The 13,630-nt window shown below is 46.5% G+C and overlaps 1 protein-coding gene across 2 annotated transcripts; it reads right to left on the bottom strand.

Moving 5' to 3' along the window:
- Positions 1 to 2,360: 2,360 nt before the first annotated feature.
- Positions 2,361 to 6,835, bottom strand: TSPYL5 (TSPY like 5). Of its 2 annotated transcripts, none has more exons than XM_061123714.1 (2): positions 4,105 to 6,835; positions 2,361 to 3,225 (listed from the first exon to the last, which is right to left on the bottom strand). In XM_061123714.1, exon 1 carries the CDS (start codon positions 6,726 to 6,728, stop codon positions 5,487 to 5,489), a length of 1,242 nt encoding a protein of 413 aa, XP_060979697.1. In that variant the 5' UTR covers positions 6,729 to 6,835; the 3' UTR covers positions 2,361 to 3,225; positions 4,105 to 5,486. The 2 variants fall into 2 exon arrangements, with proteins under 2 accessions (XP_060979697.1, XP_060979696.1); XM_061123713.1 differs by having other exon boundaries at positions 4,562 to 6,835.
- Between the last annotated feature and the right edge of the window lie 6,795 nt (positions 6,836 to 13,630).

Raw genomic sequence — 13,630 nt, 5'->3', positions numbered from 1 at the left:
GTTGGAGAAGATTCCAAAAATGAAGATGCTAAGGACAGAGACAGAAACCACAGCCTGGAGACGGAATCTCTGGGTTTTGTTTTTTTCACTCCCTCCACGCTGGAGGGATAAGGCTCCATCCATCAGTACCAGTGGCTCCCCGCGGCCAAGGACCTCAAGGGATGAGAACGTGGAAGGAGTTTCCAAAATCTTCAGAGGGCAAAGGAGGAGGGGAGTCCCCTCCCTCGGTGAGGCCACCCCCAGGCAGGGTACCTCCTTCCCTGTAGCAAATCAGTGCAGTGGACCAGAGGGGGAGCCCACGTGTGAGGGGAGACAGAAGTTGAGAGAGACTGTGGCTAAGCTACAAGTAGTAAGACGCTTCTTTTCTTCTCCCTGCTCCCCTGTGGCGTAGCACAAACCCATTACATTCCAGAAAAGCCCAGTAAGTGAGAAGAAATCAGGTCTTTGGCAATAAAACTGGGTGAGAAAGGGACAAGGGACTCCTAGTGCAACAAGAATTACTCCGAGAAGCCCTCACTCTCCAGGTTATTAAAAGTCCAAATTGCCTTGTGAAGTCAGACCTAAAGGCCAGAGTGAAAAGAGGTTCCTTTAGCCACCCCCATGTGGATCTGACACACTCATCAGCCCCATGTAGGAAAACAGAAAAAAAGGACAGACTGGCAATTTCAGGCAAAACTGATATTTTTTCAGAGGAGGCTGAAACCTGGAACGAGGGGCAGAATTCAATCGCTGTATCTCTGATGTCTACAACAGACTGACACACACAGGAGGCAATGAATGAGTAAGACCCTGGAGCAGTACAGGGATGAAACCCCCATCAGATGGGTTCCGCAATGAACTGAAGGGAGGGCTGTGGAAGGGGGCTTGGGAAGTGGAGACTCCGAGCCTCTGAAGAAGCAAGTACATGAGCTGAACTGGGCAGAGGGCCGTCCCAGTTCGCATCCCTGGAGGACTCTGCATGGGTCCCAAGAGGACGCTCACACCTGGAGAGGTTGCTCACACCTGGAGAAACTGTCCCCCGGACCCTTCTGCACTCCACCTACCCCTAAGAGCAAGGCTCTGGGTGTTCGATTGTTTTTTTTTTTTAATTGAAAATATTCCAAACTGGGAGATTCTGATTCTTGCCACTCTGTTTTGAAGCAGCAGCAACACCAGGCCTGCGGGGCCCCCAGTAAACAACCTGGCACTGCAACACAGCTGCCCCAGCTACACACACCCCCGACTTCTTCCTCCTGTCCCCAGACACACACAGAGCTAAGACCTCGAAGAGACAGCAGCCAGCCAGCCAAGGACAGACTTCAGCAGAAACTAGCCCTGCCGTCACCTTGATCTGACATCTAGCCTCCAGAACTGGGAAGTCAACTTCCGTTGTTAAAGCCACTCGATCTGTAGTACTTTGTTATGGAAGCCCTAACGAACTAACACGTAACATCCATATAAAGCAAATATGGCCCACTTCACAAATTACCAGCCTAGCCCAAAAGCATTTGAATATAAACAGTTTTAAACTCATTCTTTCATTCAACATTTGAATGAAACATTCAACCTGAACACTGCACATTTGTTGATTCATGCCCAACAGCATACAAACCAAATTTTATTTTGTTAGTTAACGACTCACTTCTAATTTTTTTTTCCAGCCATTTTCAGCTGGGCAGCTTTATGTGGCATTTGGTTGTCTGCTGCTGATCCTCCTGATTTGTGGAAAATGTTCCTTGCTATGAATCTATTAAGAACAGCATCAGAAACTTTAGTTTTCAACTCTGGCTAGACATCAGACTCACCTGGAATGTTTTCAGAATAAATACCTACACCCGGATCTATCCCTTTCCCCATTCTGATGCAGTTGGTATTTGTGAGCTCTGCCAGTGTGTGTACATTTAAGCTTTCCACATAACTCTGATGTGTAACCAAGACCGAGTGTTGTTACTCTAGTTTGAAAGGTCCTTGAAGTCACCTCCTTTGCTACTCCAAGTACAGTTCACAAACCACCAGCACCAGCATCACCCGGAAGTTTGTTAGAAATGCAGAATCTCAATTCCACTCCAGACTGCTCCATCAGAATTCGTATTTTAACAGGATTCCCCACACGATTCAGAGGAACTCTAAAATTTGAGAAGCTTTGCACTAGAATTACTTGGAAAGCTTGCTAAAAACAAGACTGCCTGGCTTCTTCCCAGAACCACAGGATCTCAATCTCTGATAAGGGCTTGAGAATCAGAATTTTATATATTGTTATAGAGCTAGTCACACAAGGGCCTGAGGCTTAGGAATCACTCATGTATGCCACAGTATACATGCTGTCAACTACCAAGCCTCTGCTTAAGCTTACAATTCTTTTTTAAAATAATAAAATATAATAAGAGATACAAGCTTTTATTGTTTCCATCACACATGCAAGCTTACAACTATTTATACTGTTTCAGAACAGAGACATAATTGCATTATTACCAGAGTGCCAAATTACCAAGTAAGACAACCGATTACTGATTACTTTGGGGAGGTTATTTTCACAGAACACAGCAACAATTTCCAAATTATACTTTACTTTCAAGTTCAGAGTTATATCATGAGACCAGGACACGCTGATAATTTTAATAGTCTCCATCTTACAGAGGAAAAAAAGACTGTTATTCTGATGAAAGGTCTCAAGTAAGCACCTTATCAAAGACCGATAGATAAGTCTTTGAAAGAGTTTACAACAGAGCAATCTCTCTTTCCTCTTGTGGACACAGGGAAAAGGCAGCTTCATTACTTTTTGATACTTCTTGTCAATTCTGAAGACTTTCATTTCGAAGGCCCATCTCTGGAACGTCATTAGTTAACATGAAAAGCAAAAAGCAGACCTGATACGATAGTTAGAGTGCACCCCACCACGATCACCACCAGCAGAGTGTCTCAGTCTCCCAAAGTGGTCCCAGTTGAACTGGCACAGTGTCTTGGACTTTCGATAAACAATACAAGCGGGGAGATGGAGATGCAGATGAAACTGGGTTGACCATAACTGATAAATGATGTAGCTAGGTGACAGCACATGGGATCTCTCCACTTCTGTGTGTGTCTGAAAATGTCCATAATAAAGAGGAAAAAGCTTTTCTTAAAAAAAAGAAAAAGCCAACCTGTACAATTCTATTTTCCCATTAGGCAAAAAATGGGGGAAATGGTAAGATTTACTCAAAGACAAAATAAGCAGCACATAATCTTCCACAAAACACAAGGCCACACCTAGAACAAAAGAGAAAGTACCCAAAGTAATGTTATTCAGACTCTGTTTTTGTGATTTATAAAATCTACCAAAAATGAGAGATTGGACAAAAGTTTGGGCATACCCTCACCTCGGCAAACATTTGCCCACTGCCCTTTAATTCTGTCCCTGCCCTAGGGAAGGTTCCTCCCCGTCCCTCTGTCTCTGAGAGACAGCTATCCTCTCCGGGAGGCTCCTCAAGCCACTTCTAGCTGCTTTGCCAAGCGCTCTCCACACCAGGTTTATTCCTGCTCTAGGTTTTTGCCCCAGCTCCCCTGACCCAAACACCCTCTTGACAGCTCTTGAGGCAAGACTTCCCTAGCCCGTGGGAAACTCAGAAGGAGGTCTTCCGTAAGGAGAGAGAAATTAGGGTGAAGGCAAGTACAGACACCCTCAGTACTCACCCCACCCTCAGGGATGAGTGGGAAAGAGGGCACAGATAAGCCAGGGAGGGAGGGCGCAGCTCAGCTTTTACACCCGCTGGAAATGAGCCCTGGAGATTCAGAAGAGGTACTCCCCCTCCCCCATCCCCACGCCCCAGGACAGCTGGGATCCCCATACCGGAGACTACAGTCTACTCCCAAGGGTGTGTGAAGGCAGAAACCTCACTGCTGAGAGTGAGAGCTGGGGAATGAGAGTCCAGACGGCAAGACACGCTTGCCCAGAGGAAGAAACAGAAGGCAACCAGGTCTTAGGAGGCAGAGGAAAAGGCCAAAGCAGGAGTAACCCCTAGTCCCCAGTACTGCTGCCTGGGGGGGTGACCGTTCTAGCAGATGCACTGCCATGTGAAGAATCTCAATGTCAGAACTACAGAGGGAACCCAGAAGGCGGGAGGGAGCAGGATCTGACCACAGACCCACCTGGCCTTCTGGCTTCCTCTCCCCTCTTCCAGCCCAGTGTGTGCGTGTGCAGAACAAGGCCCCAGCCAACTCACTAGCTGTATGCAGAAAACCCTGGTTTCACAACTGTTTTCTCTTTCAGAAGTACCACTATTGAAACCAAAAAAAAGAAGAAAGAAAGAGAGGGATGAGTGAGGGATAAGCACAGGGACAGAGGGAAAGAAGGAAGAGAGGCTAAGGAGACAGAGGATTGAGGAAGGAGGTGTAGATGTGTGAGGTCAAGTAGACACAGGCCCACAGATCTGAAATCTCTCTTCCCCAGCAACCCCACTATAGCACTCTGGTCACATGTGAGGCAGGGATGGGGGCAGTGAATAAAGGTACCTAGGTTATACGTGAGTCCATCAGGTGTGAGGCAGGGATGGGGGGAGTGGATAAAGGTGCCTAGATTTTAAGTGAGTCCAGTAGTCACCCTCACCTGGAGCCACAGCTTGACGACAGTGAGCACATGTCCACACGTACCAGCCTGCCCATCAGTCTGGCAGCCAGCAGGGATCCTGGAAGGCTGGAGAGGGTACGTGTGTGTCTCATGCACCGGCAGAGGGCCTGTGTCCACAGGCAGTTCTCAAGGTCCTTGTTGCCCAGGAAGCCAATTGGGGCCGACTGGCAACCTAGACAAAACTCAGTGGCCTGACAGTGATGAGGTATGATGCAGACCTTGACAAAGGTTTACAAGGAGAAAGGCCCAGAGGCAGGAAGAGATGCCGAACAGTACAGAACCCACAGCAAACTGCTTCTCACCCTGAACCTCAACCCGTGTCTAGGAGGGCAGCATAGGTCCCTGGCCAAAGCCAGAGATTCTGCAGGTGGCACCTTGGCTGGTAACCCCAGAGCCAAGAGACAATCAGTTTAGGCTGATGGCCAATGCCGTGTGCACTAGCTTCATTCTGCAGTGGCAACCGAAAAGCTTGCCAGAGATGGCATGCATGGCTGGCATGAACTCGAAGCCGGGCAAGTCACCGGCCCTGAAGTAGCAGAGCTTGAGGATGCGCTGGTCCTCTTGCTGATTGACTCATGAGTGTCCACATGAAAGACAGGTGGGAAAGGCCAGAGCCAAGAACAGGGTCCAAGCAATGTAGAGAAAGGCAGCACACACTGGAATCAAGTGAGTTTAACAAATAAACAGGAGGGGCGAGATCACATAACATATGATACTAATGTAAAGAAAAAGCAAGAATGTCACGGGGAGGCAAAAGAACATGATCATAAATGCCATATTCTTGTAACTGAAGTCCAACGGGAACAGTGTGCAGAGGCCAACACGAAGAGAAGGCAGACAGCCGAAGACCCAAGGCCAGCCAGGCACGAGGCCAGCAAGAGGTAGGACGCAGACTTGAGCAGGATCAGTTGGACTTGTTTACCCCAGGCTCTGGGGTCTCCCCTGGCGGCCTCGCAGGACCCGGCCTGCCCTCCTTTCCTTTTTCTGCACGGGCCCCTTCACTCATCAGGTAGTACTGTAAGGGATTGGGCCACAACTCCTCGTTGATTATCTCCACAATCTTGTCAGACTCGATGGAGCTGTGGTTTGAAAACCACCCAAAGAAGCTCCGGCTATTGTCGGGGTTCCCCTGGCTAAGGGTCTGGAGGTCGTGCCCGGGGAGCCACTGGATTGGAGTGGAACGAGACACCACCTGACCCGAAGGGCCGCACCCGTATTCCTTGATGAGCACCTTATTTTGGAAATAGGGGTTGCGCCCGAAGTAGAACTTGATTTTGTAGCCCAGTCTCGCCAGGCCGAGCTCTTCCACCTCCAAGCTATTCAAGTAGCTGAGGACCTCTTTATCCTGGTTGTTCAGGAAGGACGAGAGCTGGGGGTGGTTCTGAAAGGCCTGTCCCCAAAAGCCTGGAATATTCTGGATAAGGAGGTTCCTGCGCTCCAGGTGGTGCAGCCGCAACTGCCCAAACTTGCGGGAGAGCCGCAGGTAGGCCCGGTCCGCCTGGGCGTTCATGGTCTCCAGCTTCAGCTGGACGTTCTCCAGCGTATCCATGCTGCCCTCTGTCGCCGGGGGCCCTGACCCCGCGTTCTCAATCTTCTCCTCGCCCACGGGGACGGAGGCGGCCTCCGCCGCGGCCCCTTTCTTCGGCTTCCCCCCGGCCAAGGCCGCAGACCCCCTCCCCACCGCACTGCAGGTATCTGGGGTCTTCTTCGCCGCAGGGCCGCGGCGGCTTCCGACGCGGGGCCCGTTTCTCGGCCTCGCCACGGTGCCCACGGTTCCCACGAAGACAGTGTCGGTCACCAGGCGCTCCGGGACGGATGTGGCCTTGGCCGGGCACGGCCTGGTCACCGCCTGCCCGAGAGTCCCCGCCGCCCGGGCCCGGAGCGCGAGGCCACAGTCTAGGGGCAGCCGGCAGGCAGCCTCTTCCCCGGGCCGGCGGGGCGGCGCGGGCTCAGCGCCTTCCGGGCCACCCCAACCCGCGCCAGCCTGCACCTGTGCCGCCATGGTCTCCTCCCCGAGCCTCTGGCACTCTGGAGGGTCCGGGTCCCGCGGGGCGTCGTCAGGCGCGGCGCGGACTCGGCCTTTGGCGCGGCTTTTGCCACGGCCTTTGGCGCGGGAGGACCTTCTCCCCTTACTCCGGCCGCTCATGGCGGCGGCGGACTGGACCTCAAAGCCGCGATGCGACCCCGCGGGCCCCCCGGTGCCGGCTCGCGGCCCTACGGAGCGGGGAGCTCCATGGCAACCGCCAACGTCACGACGGCACGACTGTACCGTCGCGCGAGGACGGGATGCGCCCGCTGATTGGCTCCGCCGCCGCAGCTGCGCAAGAGCCGCGACCCTCGCGGGCGCCCCCACCCCCCATCTCACCCCCGCAACTCACTCACAGGTTACAGAGGGATGTGCTTCCGTTTCCTTTTTTTCCCTCCCCTTTGGCCTCAGGTGTGCTCTCAGGGCCCTCTTCTACAAGATACCCTCAGGACAGCCATCATTATCAGTACCCCCATCATATGCTTTCTAAACTAACCATCTAAAGTTCCTTCCATTATCTACTGTAACATCTGTCATGATGAACCTGCTCCTGGTCTGTCCCATCTTTGAAAGACTTTGCTGAGGGATGTGCCCTGGTACTTTTAACTCCAGGGACTTTAAAGGTAAGTACCATAATGCCAGGCCACAGAGCGATGTGACATGTGGTCAGAGTTTAATAGTAATTATAAAACTAATAGCGAGTAGTATTTTATGAGTATCATTACATCAGGCACTTTACTATGTGCTTCATATACCTTTTCTCAATGTATGAAGGAGGTATCATTATCATTCTCATTTTCCAGATGAGAAAACTATGGCTCAGGGACGCCAAGGAACATTCTTGACATAACACAGTAAGGCGTGGAAGCATAATTCTAACCCAAGTCTATCTGACTCATAACCTTTGTTTTATATTCACAAGTATCTAGTCCTTCCAGGCCTGTTCAGCTGTAAATTACTTCATTAGTTTTTATGAAAGTCAGACTCAGGACTACCCTAGTAGTCCAGTGGTTGGTACTCAGCTTCCACTGCAAAAGGCAAGGGTTCAATCCCTGGTGAGGAAGCTAAGATCTCACTAGCTGCACTCCACAAGAAAAAAAAAAGTTCAACCTTACCTGTTGCACCAGCATCAGCTGAGTACATCTTCATTCCAGCACCATCACGCACATCCTGTATCTGCCTCAAGCCTAGTTTACAGAGTCAGGCTATCACTCAAGGTATAGGATCAGGAGTGAATGCTACAAGTCAGAATTACTTGCTATAATTGGAGTAAGACAGGGATGTGTTCAGAGAACTATTATCATTCAAGGAGTAGAGCGGGGCTTCCCAGGTGAAAGTTCAGAAGCAGAGCCCCCATAGTGGCAGCAGGGAGGCCCTAGAAATTTCTTAGACCCTGCATAGAAACAGCCAAACAACATATCTCATATTCCCAAGAGAGCTCTGGACCGTACCCTTACCAGCCAGGTGAAAGAACATGAAAGAGTGAGGCCAGTGACGAGGTTATGACCAGTATGAAAGCTTTCAGGATGTCCTTTTAAGCTCAAAGGGAACAAGAAGAGCCTTGCAACCAACTAATGGAGGAGAAAGCCTCAAAGCCCCTTGGTTCTCATACTTCTTCACTCTCGTTACTCAGTGTGGGGTTGTCGACTGGCAGTCTGGCATCACCTGCAAGATTGTTAAAAATGCAGAATTTTAGGCCCCCCACCCTCAGACCTACTAATTTAGAATTTGACTTTTAACAAGATCTCAGTTGGATTGTTTCCACATTCAAATTGAAGTGTAGGAGACAAGGAATAAGAGGAATTGTTTTGATTCAGGTGGACTTCCCAAGTGGTGCTAGTGGTATAGAGCACCCACCTGCCAATGCAGGAGAGGTAAGAGATGCCCGTATGATCCCTGAGTCAGGAAGATCCCCTAGAGAAGGACAGGGCATCCCACTCCAGTATTCCTGCCTGGAGAATCCCATGGTCAGGGGAGCCTGGCGGATTACAATCCATGAGGGTTGCAAAGAGTCAGACACAACTAAATCTACTTAGCGCAGCAGAGGGCCTTACTTTAAACCAGCCTAATACGAGTGACTGCTATCTTTCTCAGAGGCTTTACAATAACTTGCAAGGCTCTCCATGATTTGTTCAGTTCCCTCTCTGTCACTACCCAGCTTACCTCTCTGACCACATCCTCTTGTCTCTCCCACCCAGTTCCAACTCCGCTGTCCTACCTACTGTTCTTCAGACTCACTAGGTAGACTCCTGCCTCAGGGACTTTGCACTGGCTCTTTGCCCAGGCATGGTTCAACTCCCTTGGCTGGCTCCCTTTACACTTTGCTTAAATGTAACCTTGTCAATGACTGTCCTATTTAAAATTGACACCCAGCCCCATCCTTCTAACTCTGCACTACTTTTTTTTAAATTTATTCCTTAGCACTTGACACCTTCGTAGCCCATCCCTTCTCCAGAAGATCTTCCCACTCCAGGGATCGAACCTGGGTCTCCTGCATCTCAGGTGGATGCTTCACCATCTGAGCCACCAGGGAAACCCGTAACACACTATACCAACTCTTTATTATGTTTATTATTTAACTGCCTCCCCTCTCTAGAATGTCAGCTCCATCAGGGCAAGGATCTTTGTTTTGTTCACATGTGACTTCAACAGTGTCTGATGTCTGATACATGAAAAACACTCAATAAATAATTGTTGAGTGAAAGAACCAAAGCAGAGTTTTTAAAAGTGAGTTTATAAATTGATTTTTAATTTACTCTGAAATCAGAATATCCCTCTTTTTGCCACAGAAGCAATTTTATAGGTGCAGCTTATGTATTCATATCAATACTTGGAAACCTATTAAGCTGATAATTTAGCTTTAGAAAGCATCTTTTGATATGGGCACCATTCAGGGACAGTCTTGGGTAAAAATCTAGAGTGATGCTTTAAAAATTAAGTTAGGGGAATTAATATTTAACTTAAAAGGGATTAAGCCAAGAATCACCTTAAATCTTGTTGAAGGCCCTTTCATAATCACTTCTTACCAAGGCCTTCCATCATCATTTCAGAGCACAATAAACAGCCCTGGATCTCATAGAGAAGTTGTTAACTGTAATACATTCATTTGGCAATTAAACATGCAGTTTTCTGCTAGTTCTTGTACAGAATTACCACTTAAACCAGACAACCACAGTCTGGAATTCTCTGTAAATCTCGGCAGGGAGTCAGGGGGCAGGGTGGGATCAGCTGAAGTCATCACCATCCCTGTATAAACTGCAGAAATTGATGGATTGGCTCACTTTTCAGAGCACTAACAGTTGTCCAGCATTAACATCTGCGTCATAACGCTTACCCATGACTAAACCACTGCAGGATTAACGTAGGCTGACCACTGCTGCAGTGTTTATTATACAATCTGCTTGAGCCTTTCATCATGTCGAAGAGATAAGCATTGGGTAAAGAGAAGCAAATGTGAAACTGACACCTTATATACACTCCTCTGTTCCTTGAGAAGCTGGTCTGTGCTACTGAACTACACTGTTGGTTTTCTTCTCAGGCATTAACAGTTAATTTATATGAGACTGCATCTTGGGTTTCCAGTTAGACAGCAGACTGTATAAGGATAGAGACTGTGTCTCTTTTTTGTCCCTCAAAGCACCTAGCGTGGCCCTTACACATACTAGTAATTATAATACAATTTCACCTTTATTTTGCATTTTATCCAGTACCATGTTCCAAACCCTGAATCCCTAAACCACTCCACTGGGCAGGTACAGTTATTTTTCCCATCTTAGAGCTGAGGTTCCTGCTCTACAAAAAGATCCTGGACCTTGTCCAAGGTCACGTAGCTAATAAACAGTCTTAGCCCAAGCAATCCAACTCCTGCACCCACGCTCTTAGCCACTAATCTGTGATGTAAAATTATGGCTTGATAGATTGAAATATCAGACTCTCTCTAGTGGGTAAAGATACCTTTAATTTTCAAATATATATATATTTAATATATATGCACGTGTCTTCATATACACCTACAAATATGTAAAAAATTATATATATATATATATATATATATATATATATATGTTGTGAATCATTTTCTATGGTGTGTATATGTGGCATGATGATGTTGAAGAGAAGTGAATTTCACTTCAGCAGTCTACATTGGGAATAAAGCATCTTCATTTACACTGCATTTGTGAAAATCATTCTATGAATGTTATGAAATACAAATTTACTGTCATGAACTCAGACCTGGAAGCATTTTCACCTTTCCCCGATAACTAGTCTTCGCTGTTGTTCTCTGAAAATTGTACTTCTTCCATTCCTTTTAGGGTCTGATTTCTTCCAATCGTAGAAATTAACATGCTGGGAAAAAAAGACATTCCAGTCATCCAACCTATTCCCCAGTCAAGAGAACCACATTCTTCACTGTCTCCCTGCTGATGGGCTTTAAGATCCCAGATGACATTTTTTAGCCACAAAGATTTTCTTTTCCCCCAGGGTGATAGTTTGAGTCTGTTAGATGAGACAGTGAGTACTGCTTACTGTATGAAATTTTGCCAACTAACCCTCCCAGATTATGGAAGATCTTCAAAAAGGAGAGCGACGTAGGGAATATTTTCAAAGTCAAAGAGGGAAAGAAAAAAATCTGCCTCTTAAAGGTAAATTGTGACAACTATTTGAACTTAATATCTTGAAAACTGTGCCTAACTTTTTCCCACTTTCCTCCCCCTACCCTGCCGCTCAAAGAGCAAAATTTTATAGTAGACCACCTAACACTCAGTTCACGTCATATTTTGTTGTTGTTGTTCAGTCACTAAGTCGTGTCCAGCATTTTGCGACCCCATGGACCGCAGCATGCTAGGCTTCCCTGTCCTTCACTGTCTCCCAGAGCTTGCTCAAACTCATGTCCATTAAGTCGGTGATACCCAATCATCTCATCCTGTGCCGTCCCCTTCTCTTCCTGCCTTCAATCTTTCCCAGCATCAGGGTCTTTTCCAATCAGTCAGCTCTTTGCATCAGGTGGCCAAAGAATTGGAGTTTCAGCATCAGTCCTTACAATGAATATTCAGGGTTAATTTCCTTTAGGATTGACTGGTTATCTCTTTGCAGTCCAAGGGACTCTCAATGTCATATAAGTAGTCGCATGTCATATAAGTAGCTGCAAAATATTTTAAAGTATTGGTAGACATAATCTTCCTCCCTGGCATTTTCTTTTCACCAAAAAAATGAGATTTTTAGGCTGAGACTTTCGTTATAGAGAAGGGAAAATACCAAAGAGCCCAGAAAGAGTAGAATTTAGCAACTCAAATTCTTATTTTGGATTTCAAAATAATTTCTTGAGAGGGGAAGATACAATAGCATTGAAAGAGAAAGTTTTAGCTCTGCAAGGGCAAACCATGGAGTGTTAAGAGTTTATAATATAAATCATAAAGGAAGAAAAATGTGATATATAAGCCAAATCTCTACCACACAAAGAGGAGACAAAAATCTTTGCTGGCTGGAGTTGAAGAACTTAGGGAACATTTAGAGAGTGCCTTGTTGGTTTGTTGGTGCAAGATCTTGAGAAAGGAATTCTCACAGTTACCCCTCCAGGGGTCAGAACTCTTAGGGAACTGGTAGAGACCACCCTCCCTGGAAAGGAGTAGGGAGTACTCCTCTCAGAGTAGGGAGAACTAGTTCCCAGTTTGAAAATTTGGACTCAGACAAGAAATACGCTGAGGGGCCTTCATTCCCATTACAGGGCAGCCAGAAGGATTTGTGCAGGGCACGTGTTGCCAAAGGACGTTCTTTGAATTTTGTGTTTTTAGTGGTGTTACATAGTTACTTGAATTGCCATGTTTAAGTTCATCTGAATTTTATAAATTGTTGCAACTATGAAAATTCATATTCACTACAATAATATTACCTAGACTAGACTGAGTAACTGATGGGTTTAAGCCAGGCAATACCAAAACCAAAGAAACTTAGGGGACAGCTGACTTCAAAACTCCTTAGAAGGTAAATGACATTGATTATTTTAGAAAGTAACAGAGTATTGAAAGAAGGCCTCATAAAACATGGTTATACACTCTCCGACATAAACCACAGCAAGATCCTCTATGACCCACCTCCCAGAATATTGGAAATAAAAGCAAAACTAAACAAATGGGACCTAATGAAACTTAAAAGCTTTTGCACTACAAAGGAAACTATAAGTAAGGTGAAAAGACAGCCCTCAAATTGGGAGAAAATAATAGCAAATGAAGAAACAGACAAAGAATTAATCTCAAAAATATACAAGCAACTCCTGAAGCTCAATTCCAGAAAAATAAATGACCCAATCAAAAAATGGGCCAAAGCACTAAACAGACATTTCTCCAAAGAAGACATACAGATGGCTAACAAACACATGAAAAGATGCTCAACATCACTCATTATTAGAGAAATGCAAATCAAAACCACGATGAGGTACCATTACACGCCAGTCAGGATAGCTGCTATCCAAAAGTCTACAAGCAATAAATGCTGGAGAGGGTGTGGAGAGAAGGGAACCCTCTTACACTGTTGGTGGGAATGCAAACTAGTACAGCCACTATGGAGAACAGTGTGGAGATTTCTTAAAAAACTGGAAATAGAACTTCCATATGACCCAGCAATCCCACTTCTGGGCATACACACTGAGGAAACCAGATCTGAAAGAGACACGTGCACCCCAATGTTCATCGCAGCACTGTTTATAATAGCCAGGACATGGAAGCAACCTAGATGCCCATCAGCAGATGAATGGATAAGGAAGCTGTGGTACATATACACCATGGAATATTACTCAGCTGTTAAAAAGAATTCATTTGAATCAGTCCTGATGAGATGGATGAAACTGGAGCCCATTATACAGAGTGAAGTAAGCCAGAAAGATAAAGAACATTACAGCATACTAACACATATATATGGAATTTAGAAAGATACGATAACCCTATATGCAAAACAGAAAAAGAGACACAGAAGTACAGAACAGACTTTTGAACTCTGTGGGAGAAGGTGAGGGTGGGATGTTTCGA

Source organism: Dama dama, chromosome 21 (genome assembly GCF_033118175.1).
Source record: "Dama dama isolate Ldn47 chromosome 21, ASM3311817v1, whole genome shotgun sequence".
Classification (NCBI taxonomy): domain Eukaryota; kingdom Metazoa; phylum Chordata; class Mammalia; order Artiodactyla; family Cervidae; genus Dama; species Dama dama.
The sequence above is the reverse complement of the archived record's forward strand: the minus strand, read 5'-3'. Positions and strand labels throughout refer to the sequence as shown.